This window comes from Dryobates pubescens, chromosome 4 (genome assembly GCF_014839835.1).
Source record: "Dryobates pubescens isolate bDryPub1 chromosome 4, bDryPub1.pri, whole genome shotgun sequence".
Lineage (NCBI taxonomy): Eukaryota > Metazoa > Chordata > Aves > Piciformes > Picidae > Dryobates > Dryobates pubescens.
Genome location: NC_071615.1, coordinates 40,979,202 through 40,994,145, shown reverse-complemented (window position 1 = coordinate 40,994,145; position 14,944 = coordinate 40,979,202). Strand labels below are relative to the sequence as shown.

Below are 14,944 nucleotides of genomic sequence, written 5' to 3'. Positions count from 1 at the left end.
AGGTTTTCAGAAACTAGAGCACCAGTAGACATTGAAATAAGCAAGGTGGTCACTTTCCAGCTTCTAATGTTTTTCTTCATAGCTTATTGGAAATGCCTCAAGTAGAAGAAAACCCCAAACCCTCTTGTATTATAAGTAACCACTCAGGAATACAAGCCATAGCCATTAATGTGACTACAATGGATAAGAGGGGGAAAATGTTTTCCTGTCTGAAAAAGCAGCCTCTCTAGATACTTCGCTAATTTCTATCACCCACGTAGCAGCATATATATATATATACACACACACATATATGTATATATACACTTGTCTACTCTGTACACAGCACAAAACTTGGTATAAAGTTTGCAAGAGGTGTGCTATTGCATAAATGCAGATGGAAAGAGCCTGAAAAACATTTGTGTTGAGGCAAGACTGAGGGTCACAACTGTGTGGCTGGGCTTCCCAGAACTCTGCGTGAGGAAACACTGTGCAAGGAAGATGCTCTGCTGCAGATTACCCTCTCTCACAGGGTGTGAGAACACAGTATGTAGGCAGAAGGAATATGACTTGCAACTGTGTGCTTGGGAACCCAGAGGAAAGCTACAGGAGGAGCATAAATCATGAAGTAAACATGGGCCCAACCTGCCAGCTTGGAAACCACACCAGTTTCTGCCATTCTCTCCCTTTTTGCTGTCCATAAGCATAGTAATGTTTTTCTGGTTTGTTCTGTTTGTTAATCCCCACACACTTACAGTTGACCAAAGTGCTGCTGATGCAGCAAGCAGAGGGCTGACGGACAAAACCACCAGTGTCAGCTTCCACCCGTGGATGAATCCTATAATAACTCCTGCCACAAATGTGGCAAAGAACTGTACAAATATACAGATCTTGTCTCCGATGCCTTGGTGGATGGTGTTGATGTCACTTTAAACAATAAAAAGAGATTTGTTAGCTTTGAAAGTCTTTCATTCTGACTCCCTCCCACCCTGTTCCACGCTGTGTGGCCTAATGTCAGAAGCTTTGCCATTTTCGAACTGGCACAGTGAAATTTCTAACCACAGCTACTGAACGGTGCCATTAGTCTTTTGTGTGGTCAAAACATAGCAGAAACCTCCTATTTTTTAGGACTCATTTTCTGTATTTTCCATCACTTGCTGTTTCTATGCCCTGTCACTAGGTCACAAATGACCTAGTTTCCTTACTGAGCAAAGCAAGTGGGCAGCCAAAAAGTCCCCTCCTCTCCCATGACCATCTCCAAATGATTCTTTCCGCTCAGCTCTATGATGCATTTTTTTTGTTCTTCATTTTGGCTACAGACTCAGATCAGAGGTTCTGTCAGAACAGTGATTATTTGGAACAACCTCTGCCTTCCATAAATACTTTCTTCCCCGTTTTCTCTTCCCAGCAAATGCAGGTATTAGAGCTAAGAGTGGTTTCTTACACATGTAGGACACAGCTCTGTCCAAAGCTATCTTAAAAAAACAGCCAACCAACATTTCTCTGTTCATGAATCTAGCACTGTTGCATCTTGCAACATACAATCTTCATCTCTAAGCCTATCTAACTCCATGAAAAAAACAACTTCAAAGGCTCTGACTGGATGGAGTCCAGCCTGAAATCTGGCTGGATGTAAATGCAAATTCATTTCCATACAATAAAGTGTCAGAGCTTTCAGTGTTTGTAAACTAGTTGGAGACAGCAGAGCTGTTTATCAAGCCTCTGCCACACACTTCACTGACATAAGGTGGCCAACATCAGGCATTTCACTGCAAAAAGACCCTTCCAGTGCATACCTCATGGAAACTTCACAAATTAAGCTGAAAATTACAATGAATTTTAATTTATCCCTCAGAGCTGTAATATTTCCACAGTTTAAGACCAAATTGGTTTGTTCACTGGTTTTCTTTGTTGTTTTTGTTTGGTTTTTTTCTTCCTTTTTTGGGGGGCAGAGGGAGGAGGGCAGGGACAGTGCTGGGAGAGCACATGTGTGTGTTAGTTTATGATGGTGGGGTTTTGTTTGATGTTTTAAAAAGCTCTCTATAGGCTATCCCATCAAGAATAAATAGTGGAGTTTCAATGTCACACTTAAGGGGGTAAAAATGGAATAGAGTCCTCACTCTGTCAATCTGGTGTTCAGTGTTCCTATCTGGGTAGTATCAAACCAAGACATCTCCTGATGCAGCACTGCAAAAAAGAACTTCTGCCGGATCCTTGCTGCTTGCCTTGTAGCAGCAATCAAAAATGTCCATACTTGGATGGTGCTCAGGATCAACACAGCAAAGCCAATTGCCACATAGTAGTAAGCAAACCTGTGATAAGGGAACAAAAGACCATGTGACACCACTGTAACTTGTGAGAGATGTTAGACACGCAAAGCAACAATTAGCTTTCGTTTATCCCACCAAAGTAAATATTAATGCCTGCAATCAGTTATTCAGAAGCCTTTTTGTGAACACAAACCCTGCTCAATGGGATAACACAGTAAAAAGTATTTAAATTCCCAATTCCCTTTTAACAGAATAACTACAAAGACTCTTACTTTGTCATTTCACCTTCTATATCTATGGTTGAATTTGATGAACAGCTAATACTAGTTACTGAGGTATCTGTGGGGAAGAAAGAAAAGAAGCCGCAGTAATATTTGTGAACATCTTATCCGGTAAGCTAGGGTCATGATTTTGGGAACTGTATTTTGCAGGTGGGCTTTGAGGTAACACAAAATCATTTGGCAAATACACATTTATTTTTAAGGAACTTGTAGCAATTAGTGCCTGACAACTGTTGACACAGACTGTCTCACTGAAGGTGAAGTTCATTCATAAAAAGACCACCCGGTGCACTGCTTTTGTCCTGGTCTAGCCATTAAATATCGATTAAAATGATTGGGTCATTCGCAGCAGGACAAATTTTGCTCACTATATACTTGTTTAGATGTACACCAGTGTATAGTCTGGGGGAAATAAAATCTTGCCCCCTGTAGGAAAACATAACTGGTATGCAGAGAAGTCTCATTGTAAGTCTTTTTACCTTCCGACACATTAGATTTCACGCCACTCAGCACAAAGCTGTTTGTCATCTCTCCGAAGACAATGATCATAAGTGGCAATCCAGTACCATTTGCAGCAGCTGCCAGCAAACCAATTACCATCAAAAGGATGTCCACCCAATCAGCGTAGGAAAACTGTGCATTAACAAAAAAATCAAAAATTAAAATTGTGCCTGACAGTTCAGATATTTGTTAAAGTACAGCAGACTTACAGAACATGCTTTGTTTCTACCCACATAGTCTAAGTAGCAAGAACAGTCCAACTGAAGGTAAACTCAGGACATGATATTGTATTAGGTCCCATATGTCTTTAAATGAGTACTCAGAAAAGCTGCTAAGGCAATATTGGCAGGACAAATTATTCTTCCCCAGCTCAGCAGTAAAGAACCCTGTGTATGTACTACATGTTTTCTAAGTGATGATCTTCTCTGTACAATTTTGTGTTCCAGTTACATATTTACCAAGATCATGGGATCACAGGATGTTAAGAGGTTGGATGGGACCTCTGGAGATCTTTGAGCTCAACTCCCCTGCCAAAGCAGGACCATATAATCTAGCACAGGTCACACAGGAACACATCCAGCTAGGTCTTGAAAGCCTCTAGAGAAGGAGACTCCACAACCTCTCTGGGAAGCCTGTTCTAATGCTCTGTAACCCTTACAGTAAAGAAACTCTTCCTCATGTTGAGATGGAGCTTCCTTTGCTGTAGTTTAAATCCATTGCCCCTTGTGCTGCCTCAGGGCACAAGTGAGAAGAGGATGTCCCTTCCTGTTTGACTTTCAGCCCTCAGATATTTATAAACATTTATTAAATCCCCTCTCAGTCTTCTCTTCACCAGAGTGATAAGCCCCAGGTCTCTCAGACTTTCCTCGCAAGATTTGAAATGTAAACAAGAGTAAGTTATTGACCAGCACTTGGGTTATACCACCAGTTGAAAACGTTTGTACTGGATCAGCCTCAGCAGGATTGATCTTCATCCTCCAGCAGCACGAAGGCTGAACTGCTGTCAGTGCTCAAAATACACAGAGGGGAGAATCTGACCTAACCAGCCAAATTTTAAAGAGCTCTACTATCAGTAAGTCTCAGGTCTCAGGCTTCTTCTCAAGTTTTTGATTGCCTATTAACTGCATTTCATAAACATCTCACAATGACAAAGAAAAGAAAAGAAAGCAGACCATCAAAAACTGGGCACTCACCAGTTCAAAAATGCCAACCACCCGTTTCTCTTGCTCTTCTTTTTCCTTCCTGGAGAAAAAAACCCAAAAGATTAATCAACATCATTTTTTTTCTAGCAAAGACATATTAAACTCTTCACCCATCCACCCACCCAGTACATCAGTGGCCAATACATTAACTACAAAGAAAACCTACATTTTTTTATTGGGCTTTAACTGGTTGCTCTGTTCAAGCTTTTCATCATGTTGGAAAGAAGGGTTGTCATAAGTGTTGCATGCAGATTCTGTGAAATAAAAGGAAGATTTGCTTTTAACATAACCACCCATCCTTTTTACTAATTTCTTGCAACTTTTTCTGCTGATTCTCTTTCATTTAAGGCTGGTTATTTCCTCATGTTCTTGGAACAGAACAGAATACAAACAAGGCAAAACCCCACTGAAATAAATGCCGTTGCTTAGAGTGGACATTATAATTGCTGCAGGTAACATGGAACAGTTGTGAAAAGTCATGTCTTTGCCAGCAATAACTATCTTCATTATTGTTTTTTATTGCAGTAGTTGACACATCTGAAGCTCCTGGCACAAAGGAAGTGAGAATTCTACACAAGAGAGCAATCCTACCCCAGAAAGTTTATGATTCTAAATGCATAAAATGGGATGGAATAAATGTATAAAGAAGCTGGTGAGCAACCACAGAAGGGAAGCAGATATGAATCTCATGGGAAGAAAAGTGTTTCGCACACAGCCACCCTCAATTTACATTTACCTTAACTTTAGCCACTGACTCACTAGGAGTAGAATTTTCCACATACTGTTTTTAATGTAATTATTAAGACAACTATAACATACTTCCACCTTACTGAGCTTATCTTGGAGCATTTTCATGCTGAGACTAGGACACACCTAGATAGTTTTGCCCATGTAAATGATTTTGTTGAACTTAGTGGAATGATTGAGGTGTCCCTGCCCACAGCAGGGGGTTGGAACTAGTGATCCTTGAGGTGCCTTCCAACCCTAACAATTCTATGATTCATGCATAAATGTTTTCTAGGTGGTGGTTTTAGTTCACTGGAAAATCATTTTATCTCCTCTGAAACTGCAATGGTAATCAGGAAAGTCTTATAATGCACTTCAGATTTGGAACTGCGGAATACTGTCCTCAAATATACACAGAGTTTTCATGCCTGTGGCTTACCAGCATCCGAGGGCTCCTTTTCTATGGAATTTATGTAATGGTCCTTCATTGTTCTTCTTTGTTGTGTGTTTATGAGATAAAGTCACATTAATCAAAACCTGCATTAAATAAAAAAAAAAGGCAACAAAATATTTAGAAATATTTGGAGAGTCCATGTGTTGACATTAAAATGTTTGTATGTTTTCCCATGACACTACAGTTTAGTCTCAACAATGTCTTATTAAAATAAACATCACCACCACCAAATGCTCCCAAAATTTATCAAGAACTACTTTTAATGTTAAGAACAGTGCAAACTATTACAAATGAAACCTTACTCACTGGTCTGGTTTGGTAGTCTTTTATGCCAAATCCCTAAGTTCATTATTCATTATTATTCATTATTATTCAAGTTATTCATATACAAATTACCGTGGATTATCTACTACAGAACAGAGGATTTCCCTCATTATCTTAAATTTGACTAAAATTTCTTGAACACATCCTGACACTATCACGATTATAACCATAAAGACAAGACACACGTAGACTTCATGCCATACACCAACTAAGCCAGATTTAGACGGGGTAGGTAACTGATGCTCCCCCGCTCCCCGCCTCGCGTTATTTCAGCTTACCTTCGCCCCCCGCGCTGTGCCTATACGCGTGGGTGCCCACAGCCCCGCACGGCCGCCCCGGCGGGCGCGGCTCAGTGTCCCTGTCCCTGTCCCCGTCCCCAGCCCCAGCCCAACACGATCTCGTCGGTCCGGCCCGCTCTGGTCCTGGCGGGGCGGGGTGGGCCGGACACCCGCGCCCCGGCCGTGGCTTTATAGCGGCGGGCACCGTCTCCCTCCCCTCGGCTCGGGTTTCAGGTGAAGGTCGGTGCGGTCGCCCGCCAGGAGCAGCCAGGGAAGAGGGACCCGCTGAGAGATTTCAGAGAACCGCAGGACGGTGAGGGGTGGAATGGACCTCAGAAGATCATCTAGAGCTAGAACAGGTTTACCCAGCATAATCACCCGAACAGGGCCGGGCAGGTTTTGCATTCAACCTCCACAACCTTTCAGGACAGCCTGTGCCAGTGCTCTGCCACCCTCAAAGTAAAGAATTCTTTCTTTATGTTTGTGTGGAACCTCCCGCGTTCCAGTTTGCATCCACTGCCCCTTGTCCTGTCAGCTGGACACCACCGAGAAGACTCTCGGTTTCATCCTGCTGGCTTTTGCCCTTTGGATGCGTGTGTTAATTTCAGTCCCTGCTGCCCTCAGCAGCCCCCTAGGGAACAGCCTTCAGGTCTCTAGACCTGCACAACAGATACAGTGAGCTGCTCAGCCCCATCTATCAGAGTGCCACCTTAGGTCTCATCATTACTTGAATCAGAGGAATTTAACTTTGGAAAACTATGCTGATAAACAGAGGTGAAGGGGCATTTGAAGAAGAGTCCAGCAAAATATTCAGGCTAGGGAAAGTTACCTGCAAAGTCATATCTCAGCTAAGAGAAAAGATACGCTAGTGAACTTGAACTAGGACACGTCACTAAAAGAAGTGTTTTTATTCCCCATTTCTAAATAATGTGAAGGTCAAAGCTAGTAAAATTTGTGACTGTTTTCAGGGAAGCTAAGCATCACATTTTGCTCCTCGAGTTCCCACCTCTTCCCCACAATCTGTGTGGATTTTTGTTTTGGCAGAAGTGATGCCCTTTCTTGGTTTGGGTTATCTTAAAGCTGTGTGGATGGTTGCCCTTCCCTCCCTTTGAAGAAATCAGGTACACAAATTAGATTTTCTGCACAACCTTAAAAATAAGAGTTTTTCTGCTTCCCTACCTTCACATATTAAAAATGCATACTATTTGCTTCCACTAATGTCTTTAGTGTTTTTAGTCTTTATGAAAAAATAAACTCCTACTTGGTTTCCCATCCATGCAAATGCCATTATCCCAAAGCTAGGTCTCAGATTATCAGTTACTCAGATAGAGTTATTCTCAATTAACAAATTCAGGACTCAGACAAATCTCAGATGCCCTTTTTTGCCTTCCAGGATTCAGATTACATTGCATGATTGTTATGATGCCCTGAAAGAACCTCAGAAAAGGCATTATTAGGCATCATTGTCTCCTGCCCACTGGAACACCATATGTTCACTTACATTCAAACTACTACATGTCAGACTTACTACTTTTATAGTACTTTCTTACCTCATCAGCATTACCCAGAGTTTTTTCTTTTTCACAGAATCAGCATCAAGCCTGAATAACACTCATACACAGCTGTGTTCTCTGTTCCAGAAAATTAATGAAAAGCTTTGGCTTCTGCTGTCATGAAGAATCTGAATTTACAGATTTTTAGAAGAGAGAGAGCAGCAAGCTGAAGTACTTCACTGTCCTAGCCCTGAGATTCACAGCTGTATGCAGTATTTCTTCCAGTGAAGGTTTTTATCTTATTCAATTTAATGGGAGCAAGAACACTTCACCACATCTCAGTTTTTTATTAAAACAGGTGGTTAACAGTTATTTTCAGAAGAAACTATCATCACATTTAAGGTTTTAAACATAGGGACTTCTCACCTAGAAAGCAAGTGCCTGGATTTGATGCCAGGTGTTGGGCTGACAGAGCACACAGGATAAAGCAGAGAAATGGAGGTAGCATGACCCAAAAAAAATCTCTCTTGGACCTTGGTATCGTTGGCAGCTAGGGAGTGTTGAGTATGCCTAGAACAGAGACACTTTTACTTTTCAAGGTTTCATTATCAGTTATTCACAGTCAGTAGCAGTAAAGTCAATTACAGTTCAGATCCCATTGCTTTAGGGGATGCCTGTTAAGAAAAAGCTTAGCAGTTTTACTGCTTAGAAAAGTCAGCCCAAAAAGGATGTGAGAGATGAGCAGGACAAACAAATGAGAGTGTGAGAAAGAGAAGCATGAGGGTTGTCATGAATGTTTCTTCATTCTCTTTCCTCCTCCTTCCCCATTTCTTCTTGTAGGAGTGATATACTTGATGCAGATTAATGAGCATCTCCATAGGGAGGGGAAAAAAACCCAAACCATAAACAAACAGATTCTAAAAGACAGTAAACAAAAAGACAAGAAATAGTCTCTTGGAAAATAATTTCTGATCTGTTGTATTGAGAAATGTGGAACAAGAGGACACAGTCTCAAGCTGCACCAGGGGAGGTTCAGGCTGGATGTTAGGAAGAAGTTCTTCACAGAGATTCACAGTGATTGCCCACTGGAATGTGCTGCCCAGGGAGGTGGTGGAGTCACCATCATTGGAGGTGTTTAGGAGATTTGATAGGGTGCTTGGTTGCATGGTTAAGTTGATTAGGTAGTGTTGGATGATGGGTTGGACGCCATGATCTTGAAGGTCTCTTCCAACCTGGTCTGGTCTATTCTATTCTATTCTACTCTACTCTACTCTACTCTACTCTACTCTACTCTACTCTACTCTACTCTATTCTATTCATAATTGCAAATAACTATTCCATGCTTAAATAAAAATAAATTAGCACAATCTGACTTTTTTTTTTCAGAAAAAAAGGGTTCTGGACTAAGGCACACGTCAAACAGAGAAGACTCTCATCAATAAAAGAATGCAGCAAAAGAACACAAGAAATAGTAGTTTAATAATAATGTCCTTGCAACTTTTGTGAGGGACATATATGCTTAGGAGAATAAATACTATTTCATTTTCTTTTTAATCCAAAAATATGTGTAACTTTGGAAAATACTCCTGGTATCTGAAAAGTAATCTATTCCAAACAGACAATATACACCCATGCCTCCATGTGTTTGGTTCATCTGTCCAAAAGCACTCAGTGACAGGAACAAGTAAAATTAAACACAGTCAAACATCATTAATTAACACCAGCCATAGCTGGAAAAGATATCTGCTTTAAAGTACTATTAACCAGAAACACAACATTATTAGAACCAAGCAAACAAAAAACCCCCACCAAAACACAAACTGGAAATGAGAACTCATTTCCTCATCAAAGCATTAACACCAAACAAGAATTCAACATATGTCATCACAAAAGTAGCACACAACCAACTTCACTGGAACAGCAGTCCAATACAAAGAAGGTGAATTGGACTTCACAAGTGTCATAGCTGCTTACTTACTACTTTTGGACTTTTGCAAGAGAGCAGAAGAGCAACAGCAAGACACCCAGCCTGCACCCACATGCCATATGTGGAGAGTCAGGGCTGTATTTGACCCATCAGTTAATTGCAGTTAAGCACCTACACTTTTCACACAACTGGGTTTTATAACTGGCAGCCATAAACCACTTTTTTTTCTTTACTTACTGCTCTTTGCTGCTAGGGGCATTGTGACTTTTGCATTTGTGCTGTAGCTGTGATTCAGACAGGAAATATTTGCCAGAATCACTAAAACATATATATATTTACACCATCCTATTTTCTTATGTATATTTCAGAAATCAGTCCAGACTGGAACACTGACACAGCTAGCCTTGTAGACTTCATGAGCTAATCACCATTAATTGTTGTCAGCTTCCACACATCTTCAGCAGTACAGGGACATGTATCATGCTCAAGCTCAACAGTAATGTCATTAGTAACCACTGATGGTACCTGTAGTCATGGCACAGTACTTGCAACCTTACTCTGAGACAGAGTCATGTTTTGGTGGGCATAAAAGGAGTGGCTCATCTTTTGAAGTTCTTCACTAAATCCACTGAATAACATGTTGTGACTGCTGGCCATTTGGGTTATAAATAAGGGACTTACAACTACATCCTACACAGTTAACTTTTGTCAATATACAATTGAATAGAAAGACTCTGCTTAAGCTTAATTAACATCTAGGAAGAGGCTGAGGGGTAGGGTTTTCTCCATCACTGCCTGGTTGATGCAAGTTGGGCTATAGGACATGGTCTAGTGGTCATAGAGGTGCTGGGCAGAAGGCTGGACTTGATGATCTTAATGATTCTATATGACCTAGCAGTACCAAGTACCCATACACATCTGTTTTATGAGAGATTTAACTGATAAGTGTTAAGAAGTAATTACTGTAATTCTCCCTGCCTTTAGAATAGAATAGAATAGAATAGAATAGAATAGAATAGAATAGAATAGAATAGAATAGAATAGAATAGAATAGAATAGAATAGAATAGAATAAACCAGGTTGGACGAGACCTTCAAGATCATCGTGTCCAACCTATCATCCAACACCACCTAATCAACTAAACCATGCAACCAAGCATCCTGTCAAGCCTCGTCCTGAACACCCCCAGCGACGGTGACCCCACCACCTCCTCGGGCAGCCCATTCCAATGGGCAATCACTCTCTCTGTGTAAAACTTCCTCCTAACCTCCAGCCTAAACCTCCCCTGGTGCAGCCTGAGACTGTGTCCTCTTGTTCTGGTACTGGTTGCCTGGGAGAAGAGACTAACCTCTGCCTGTCTACACCCCACCTTCAGGTAGTTGTAGACAGCAGTAAGGTCACCCCTGAGTCTCCTCTTCTCCAGGCTAAGCAACCCCAGCTCCCTCAGCCTCTCCTCATAGGGCTTGTGCTCCAAGCCCCTCACCAACTTTGTTGCCCTTCTCTGGACACGCTCCAGCAAGTCAACATCCTTCCTAAATTGAGGAGCCAGAAAAACAATCAACTCAGTGTGGGTCATTGCTTTCTATAAAAGAAAATACCTTTTATTTGTTTAATCTAAATAATAGAGTGATGTAAGTAGTAAGATTATGGGAAACACAGAAGGCAGTAATTCAGCTGAACATTTTGTATCTCTTAAAAGGAAAGGCTTTAAACATTATCCAAATGGTGACTGAAGTTGGAAAGACCTATAGAGACAATTCACAGGACTGAATGTGAAGTCATGCACCCACATAAAAAATACAGAGATGAAAGAAATGAAAAGGGAGGAAGAACTGGTTTATGTAAGCAATGTACTTATTCCAGGGCCTTGTATCAGGAGAAAGAAAAACTAAGGGGTTTTGGTCCATCAGACCAGGAGTATTAAGAAGGGGATGTTTCATTAGTCTAGCTAAAGGAAAGGACTAAAGAGACCATTACATACCTGGACATCTGTTGGGCAACACAAGTAAGAAGGGAGAAAAAAAATGTCTCTTAAATTGTTGGAAATTGCCAGGAACCAAGTTGTTCTTCAAGAGGTAAGAGAAGTAACTGGGGTGGGCTTTTCTACATTTCATCCTGAGAAGTGGAATGTGATCAAGAAAGAAAATTTGCATGAAAGTGAAATTGTGGAGTTCATGATTCTTTAGGAAAAAGAGAAGATTGACAATAAAGAGAATAAGTTTGAGTATAGGATTATTGTGAGTCATGGAAAGACAGTTTAAGGGCAAAGGGCATAAAAAAGTTGACAAGACAAACTTGTTATGGACTTGAAACACAAGCAAGAGGTCATTCTCTCATGTAGAAGCAAAAGATCCTTGTGTAGGAATAAAATATCAAGAAGCAGAGGTTGAGAATGGCTTTGTAGGCAGCTTTTCTGCAGAATGACATCTTGGAGACATGCTGGATGGAAAACTGAACAGAAGCCAACAATGTCAAACTGCTGTGGAAACAAAAAAGCAAGATTCACAAAAGCAGAGAAGAGTCATATGTGAAACACATGGAGCAGACTTTTCTCTGAGTAGTGCTGTTAAGTCCTCTGTTGGAGTGCTGGGTCTGATTTTAGTTATTTCAAGAAAGATGTGGGTGATAGGAATTATGGAAGAAAGCAGAATTGAAGGGGTTTAAAAGACATGACCTCTGAGGAAAGACAGATGGAATTTGGTGTAGTGGAAATTAATTTTAGAAGAATAATGAGAAACCATTGCAAAACCAATGTAATCCAGTGTCCTCTCTCTCTGCTGTGGCACTGAATTACAGTAAGAAAGCTTAAAAAACAGGTATTAGGAAAACAGCATTAACTCTATGGATAGTTAAGCACTGTGCCAGGTTATTGATCCAGCTATTGTCATCATGATTTAATTTTTTCTCCAGGTAAAGTCAAGAAATTGCTTACAAGTGAAAAATTTGGTACAGATGATTTTGCCTTGAGGATTGAGGAAAGATGAAACTGCCCTCTGAGATTATCATTGGTTCTGTCTTCTCTGTTGTGCTGATAAGCATAATGAAAGGCAAAATGGAACGAAGGTGGTACATCTTGCATTTTGATTAAAGACATGAGTTTAGGTATGAACTGAGTCTGTAGAACAGCTGATGGCAATTTTGGTGAAGGTTTCTGCTGTAGAGAGGTGGTAAAATGGACAAATGCCTTCACTACCTAGTTTATATCCTGGAATGGACCACTGACATGTCATATACAGATCCCACTTTTTGTCCTGTTGATATAAACTCCAGATCAGGACTGTCTGTACTGTTTTCATGCAATGCTGAACTTTTAGCTCTGGCTGTGTTTGCAAAATTAATCTAGTTATGTAAGCTTACATTTCTGTATGCATCACTGCACAGTCATGCTTAGGCTTTCACCAAACTTTCCTTCTCTTGTACTACTTTTTGAATAAGAACTCTAATGAACTTCTGGTTGGACCTAAATTAACATGGGCATTAAAAAGGTCTGATGAAGGATATTTCCTTTTAAGAAGGAGTTGGTTCTTCCAAGGTATGCACAGGAATGTACTTGAATAGCTCTTAAAGATTCAGGAAACGATTAGGCTTTACTAGTTAGCATCAGCTTGCCAAAAAAGATTAGACTATCAGAGACTTGCTTTCAAAATATATTGATCTTCCTTTATGTGCCTGTGATTGTGAAAGAATGGGTAGGAACACTAAAAATAACTATAGCTACTGCCATGTACTTTTCAATTCTTTGTTCTTTCCAAAAGGACATCAAGGGCTCCTTGTTCTACTATCAAAATGTATTTGAAACTACTTAATAGTCTCATAATTTTTTAATGAATTATATAGTATAGGAATAAATTCAGGTAGCACATCCATTAATTACCTGGGCCATAAAACAATTAATGTTCAGAGAAGCAGTATTTAATCTCCTGGCTTTTGAGCTGCATTACAGAAATACAAATTGAAAAGAAAGCAAAATAGACATTTTAAAAGTAAAATAGACATTCTAGGAAGTAACTGTTTGGGATCAGTTCCACCAAAAGTAATCCCAAAGAAAAAGAAGAAATTCAGATTTTAAATGGCTGTTAGTCAAATACTACTTTGATTTGTTAATGGAGACAAATTTACTTAGGTCAATGAAGAAGAAAAAAATGAACTATTTTCCCCCTCCTGTTCTTCCTTACAACAGTCTCTGTCATTCACTAGGACCCAGCTGTACTGTTCTGATGAACGGATACTTATGGAAATAATCAGAAGATCCCTGGCTGGCTGCACTACTCATTACTTAATATCCTTGAAGTCAATATGCCCTGTGTCTTTCCCTTTTTGATGTCATTCAAACAAACAAACAAAAAAAAATAGCTTTTAATGAATTACTAGGAAATTCATACCATATGTCCAAGGCAGAGGAGGAGCTTTCAGAAAGCACCACTGTGAATGCATTGGAGTTGTTTGGTTTTGTTTTTGTTTTTACTGTGTTGATGTTGGGTGCTACCCTATAAGGAAGAAGAAGATACAATTTGGATATTTCTAATTCACTTTTACACCTCCAAGTTATGTGTATTGTAGTGCAATGTTCTGCAACATTACCTGTAAGCCTGGTAAAAATGAGTCTAGGCTCAGAGTCCAGTTATTTCTCTTGAGATCTTGGAGATTTATTTATTTTTTAATCAAGAAAGCTGTTATTGTCTTTTTTCCAGCTCTGGACCTCAGAGTGAACTTATGATAGCTTTAACCAGAATCCAGCAGGGAACAATTCCTCTTTTGCCAAAAAACACATAAAATTTCAGCCGTGAAACAGGACAAAGCCAAGATTTACTGAAGTATTAAAAACAATCAAGAGGGAAGGTGAGAAGTCTTTCTCTATCAGCAGCTCAGGACACTGTGTGACAGACTACCTCTGAATTTCTGCTCTGCTGGAAATGGGTCTCAGGTGTGGCTTTGAGTCTCCCAGGAGAAAAGGGTGCTGGTGGAATGTCCAACAGCTGGCAGGCTACTTTGACTTCTGCTTTTGGTCCAGTTAGTGCCAAGTTCTGAACACAGCATGAAGCAGATTTACAGGTGAGACTCAAAACCAGGTGATTAGCAAATTGAACTTGCCAGTGAGGGAGGATTACAATTCTCTTTGGGAAATTGTGAGTCTGCACTCAGCTCTTCTACAGCCTACACTGGGAATGGGATTCATCTGGCAGACTCAGTTAGCTCTGTTTATGTGACTACACATTTATGCCTCCATATAAACTGTTTGGCCAAATTCCCATTATAGTTAACAGGAGTTTAGCCAATAATGTAGATATTTAATTTAAGGAGAGATGGCCAGTTTTCTACACTCTGGATATCTCACTCAATGGACTAGATTTTCATCGATACCAATGGGAGCTGGAAACTACCTTTATGTGCAGACATCTAAAATGATGTGTCAGAGTGTGGGAACTGCATCCCACCTTGAATGTAGGGGGTACACCGTGGCATTTTTGTGAACGTCAACCCACTTTTCCCATGTGAAAGCCTGTAAAGA

At 40.3% G+C, this 14,944-nt stretch overlaps 1 protein-coding gene across 1 annotated transcript in view; it reads right to left on the bottom strand.

Moving 5' to 3' along the window:
- ABCB5 (ATP binding cassette subfamily B member 5) overlaps positions 1 to 5,451 on the bottom strand; it is a 35,356-nt gene extending 29,905 nt beyond the window's left edge. The window contains exons 1-7 of the mRNA XM_009907248.2: positions 5,399 to 5,451; positions 4,400 to 4,487; positions 4,225 to 4,273; positions 3,010 to 3,163; positions 2,522 to 2,588; positions 2,100 to 2,291; positions 735 to 906 (exon numbers count right to left, since the gene is read on the bottom strand). Of these exons, the coding sequence (XP_009905550.2) occupies positions 735 to 906; positions 2,100 to 2,291; positions 2,522 to 2,588; positions 3,010 to 3,163; positions 4,225 to 4,273; positions 4,400 to 4,487; positions 5,399 to 5,447 (771 nt within the window). The 5' untranslated portion in view covers positions 5,448 to 5,451. The remainder of the gene's footprint in view (positions 1 to 734; positions 907 to 2,099; positions 2,292 to 2,521; positions 2,589 to 3,009; positions 3,164 to 4,224; positions 4,274 to 4,399; positions 4,488 to 5,398) is intronic.
- Between the last annotated feature and the right edge of the window lie 9,493 nt (positions 5,452 to 14,944).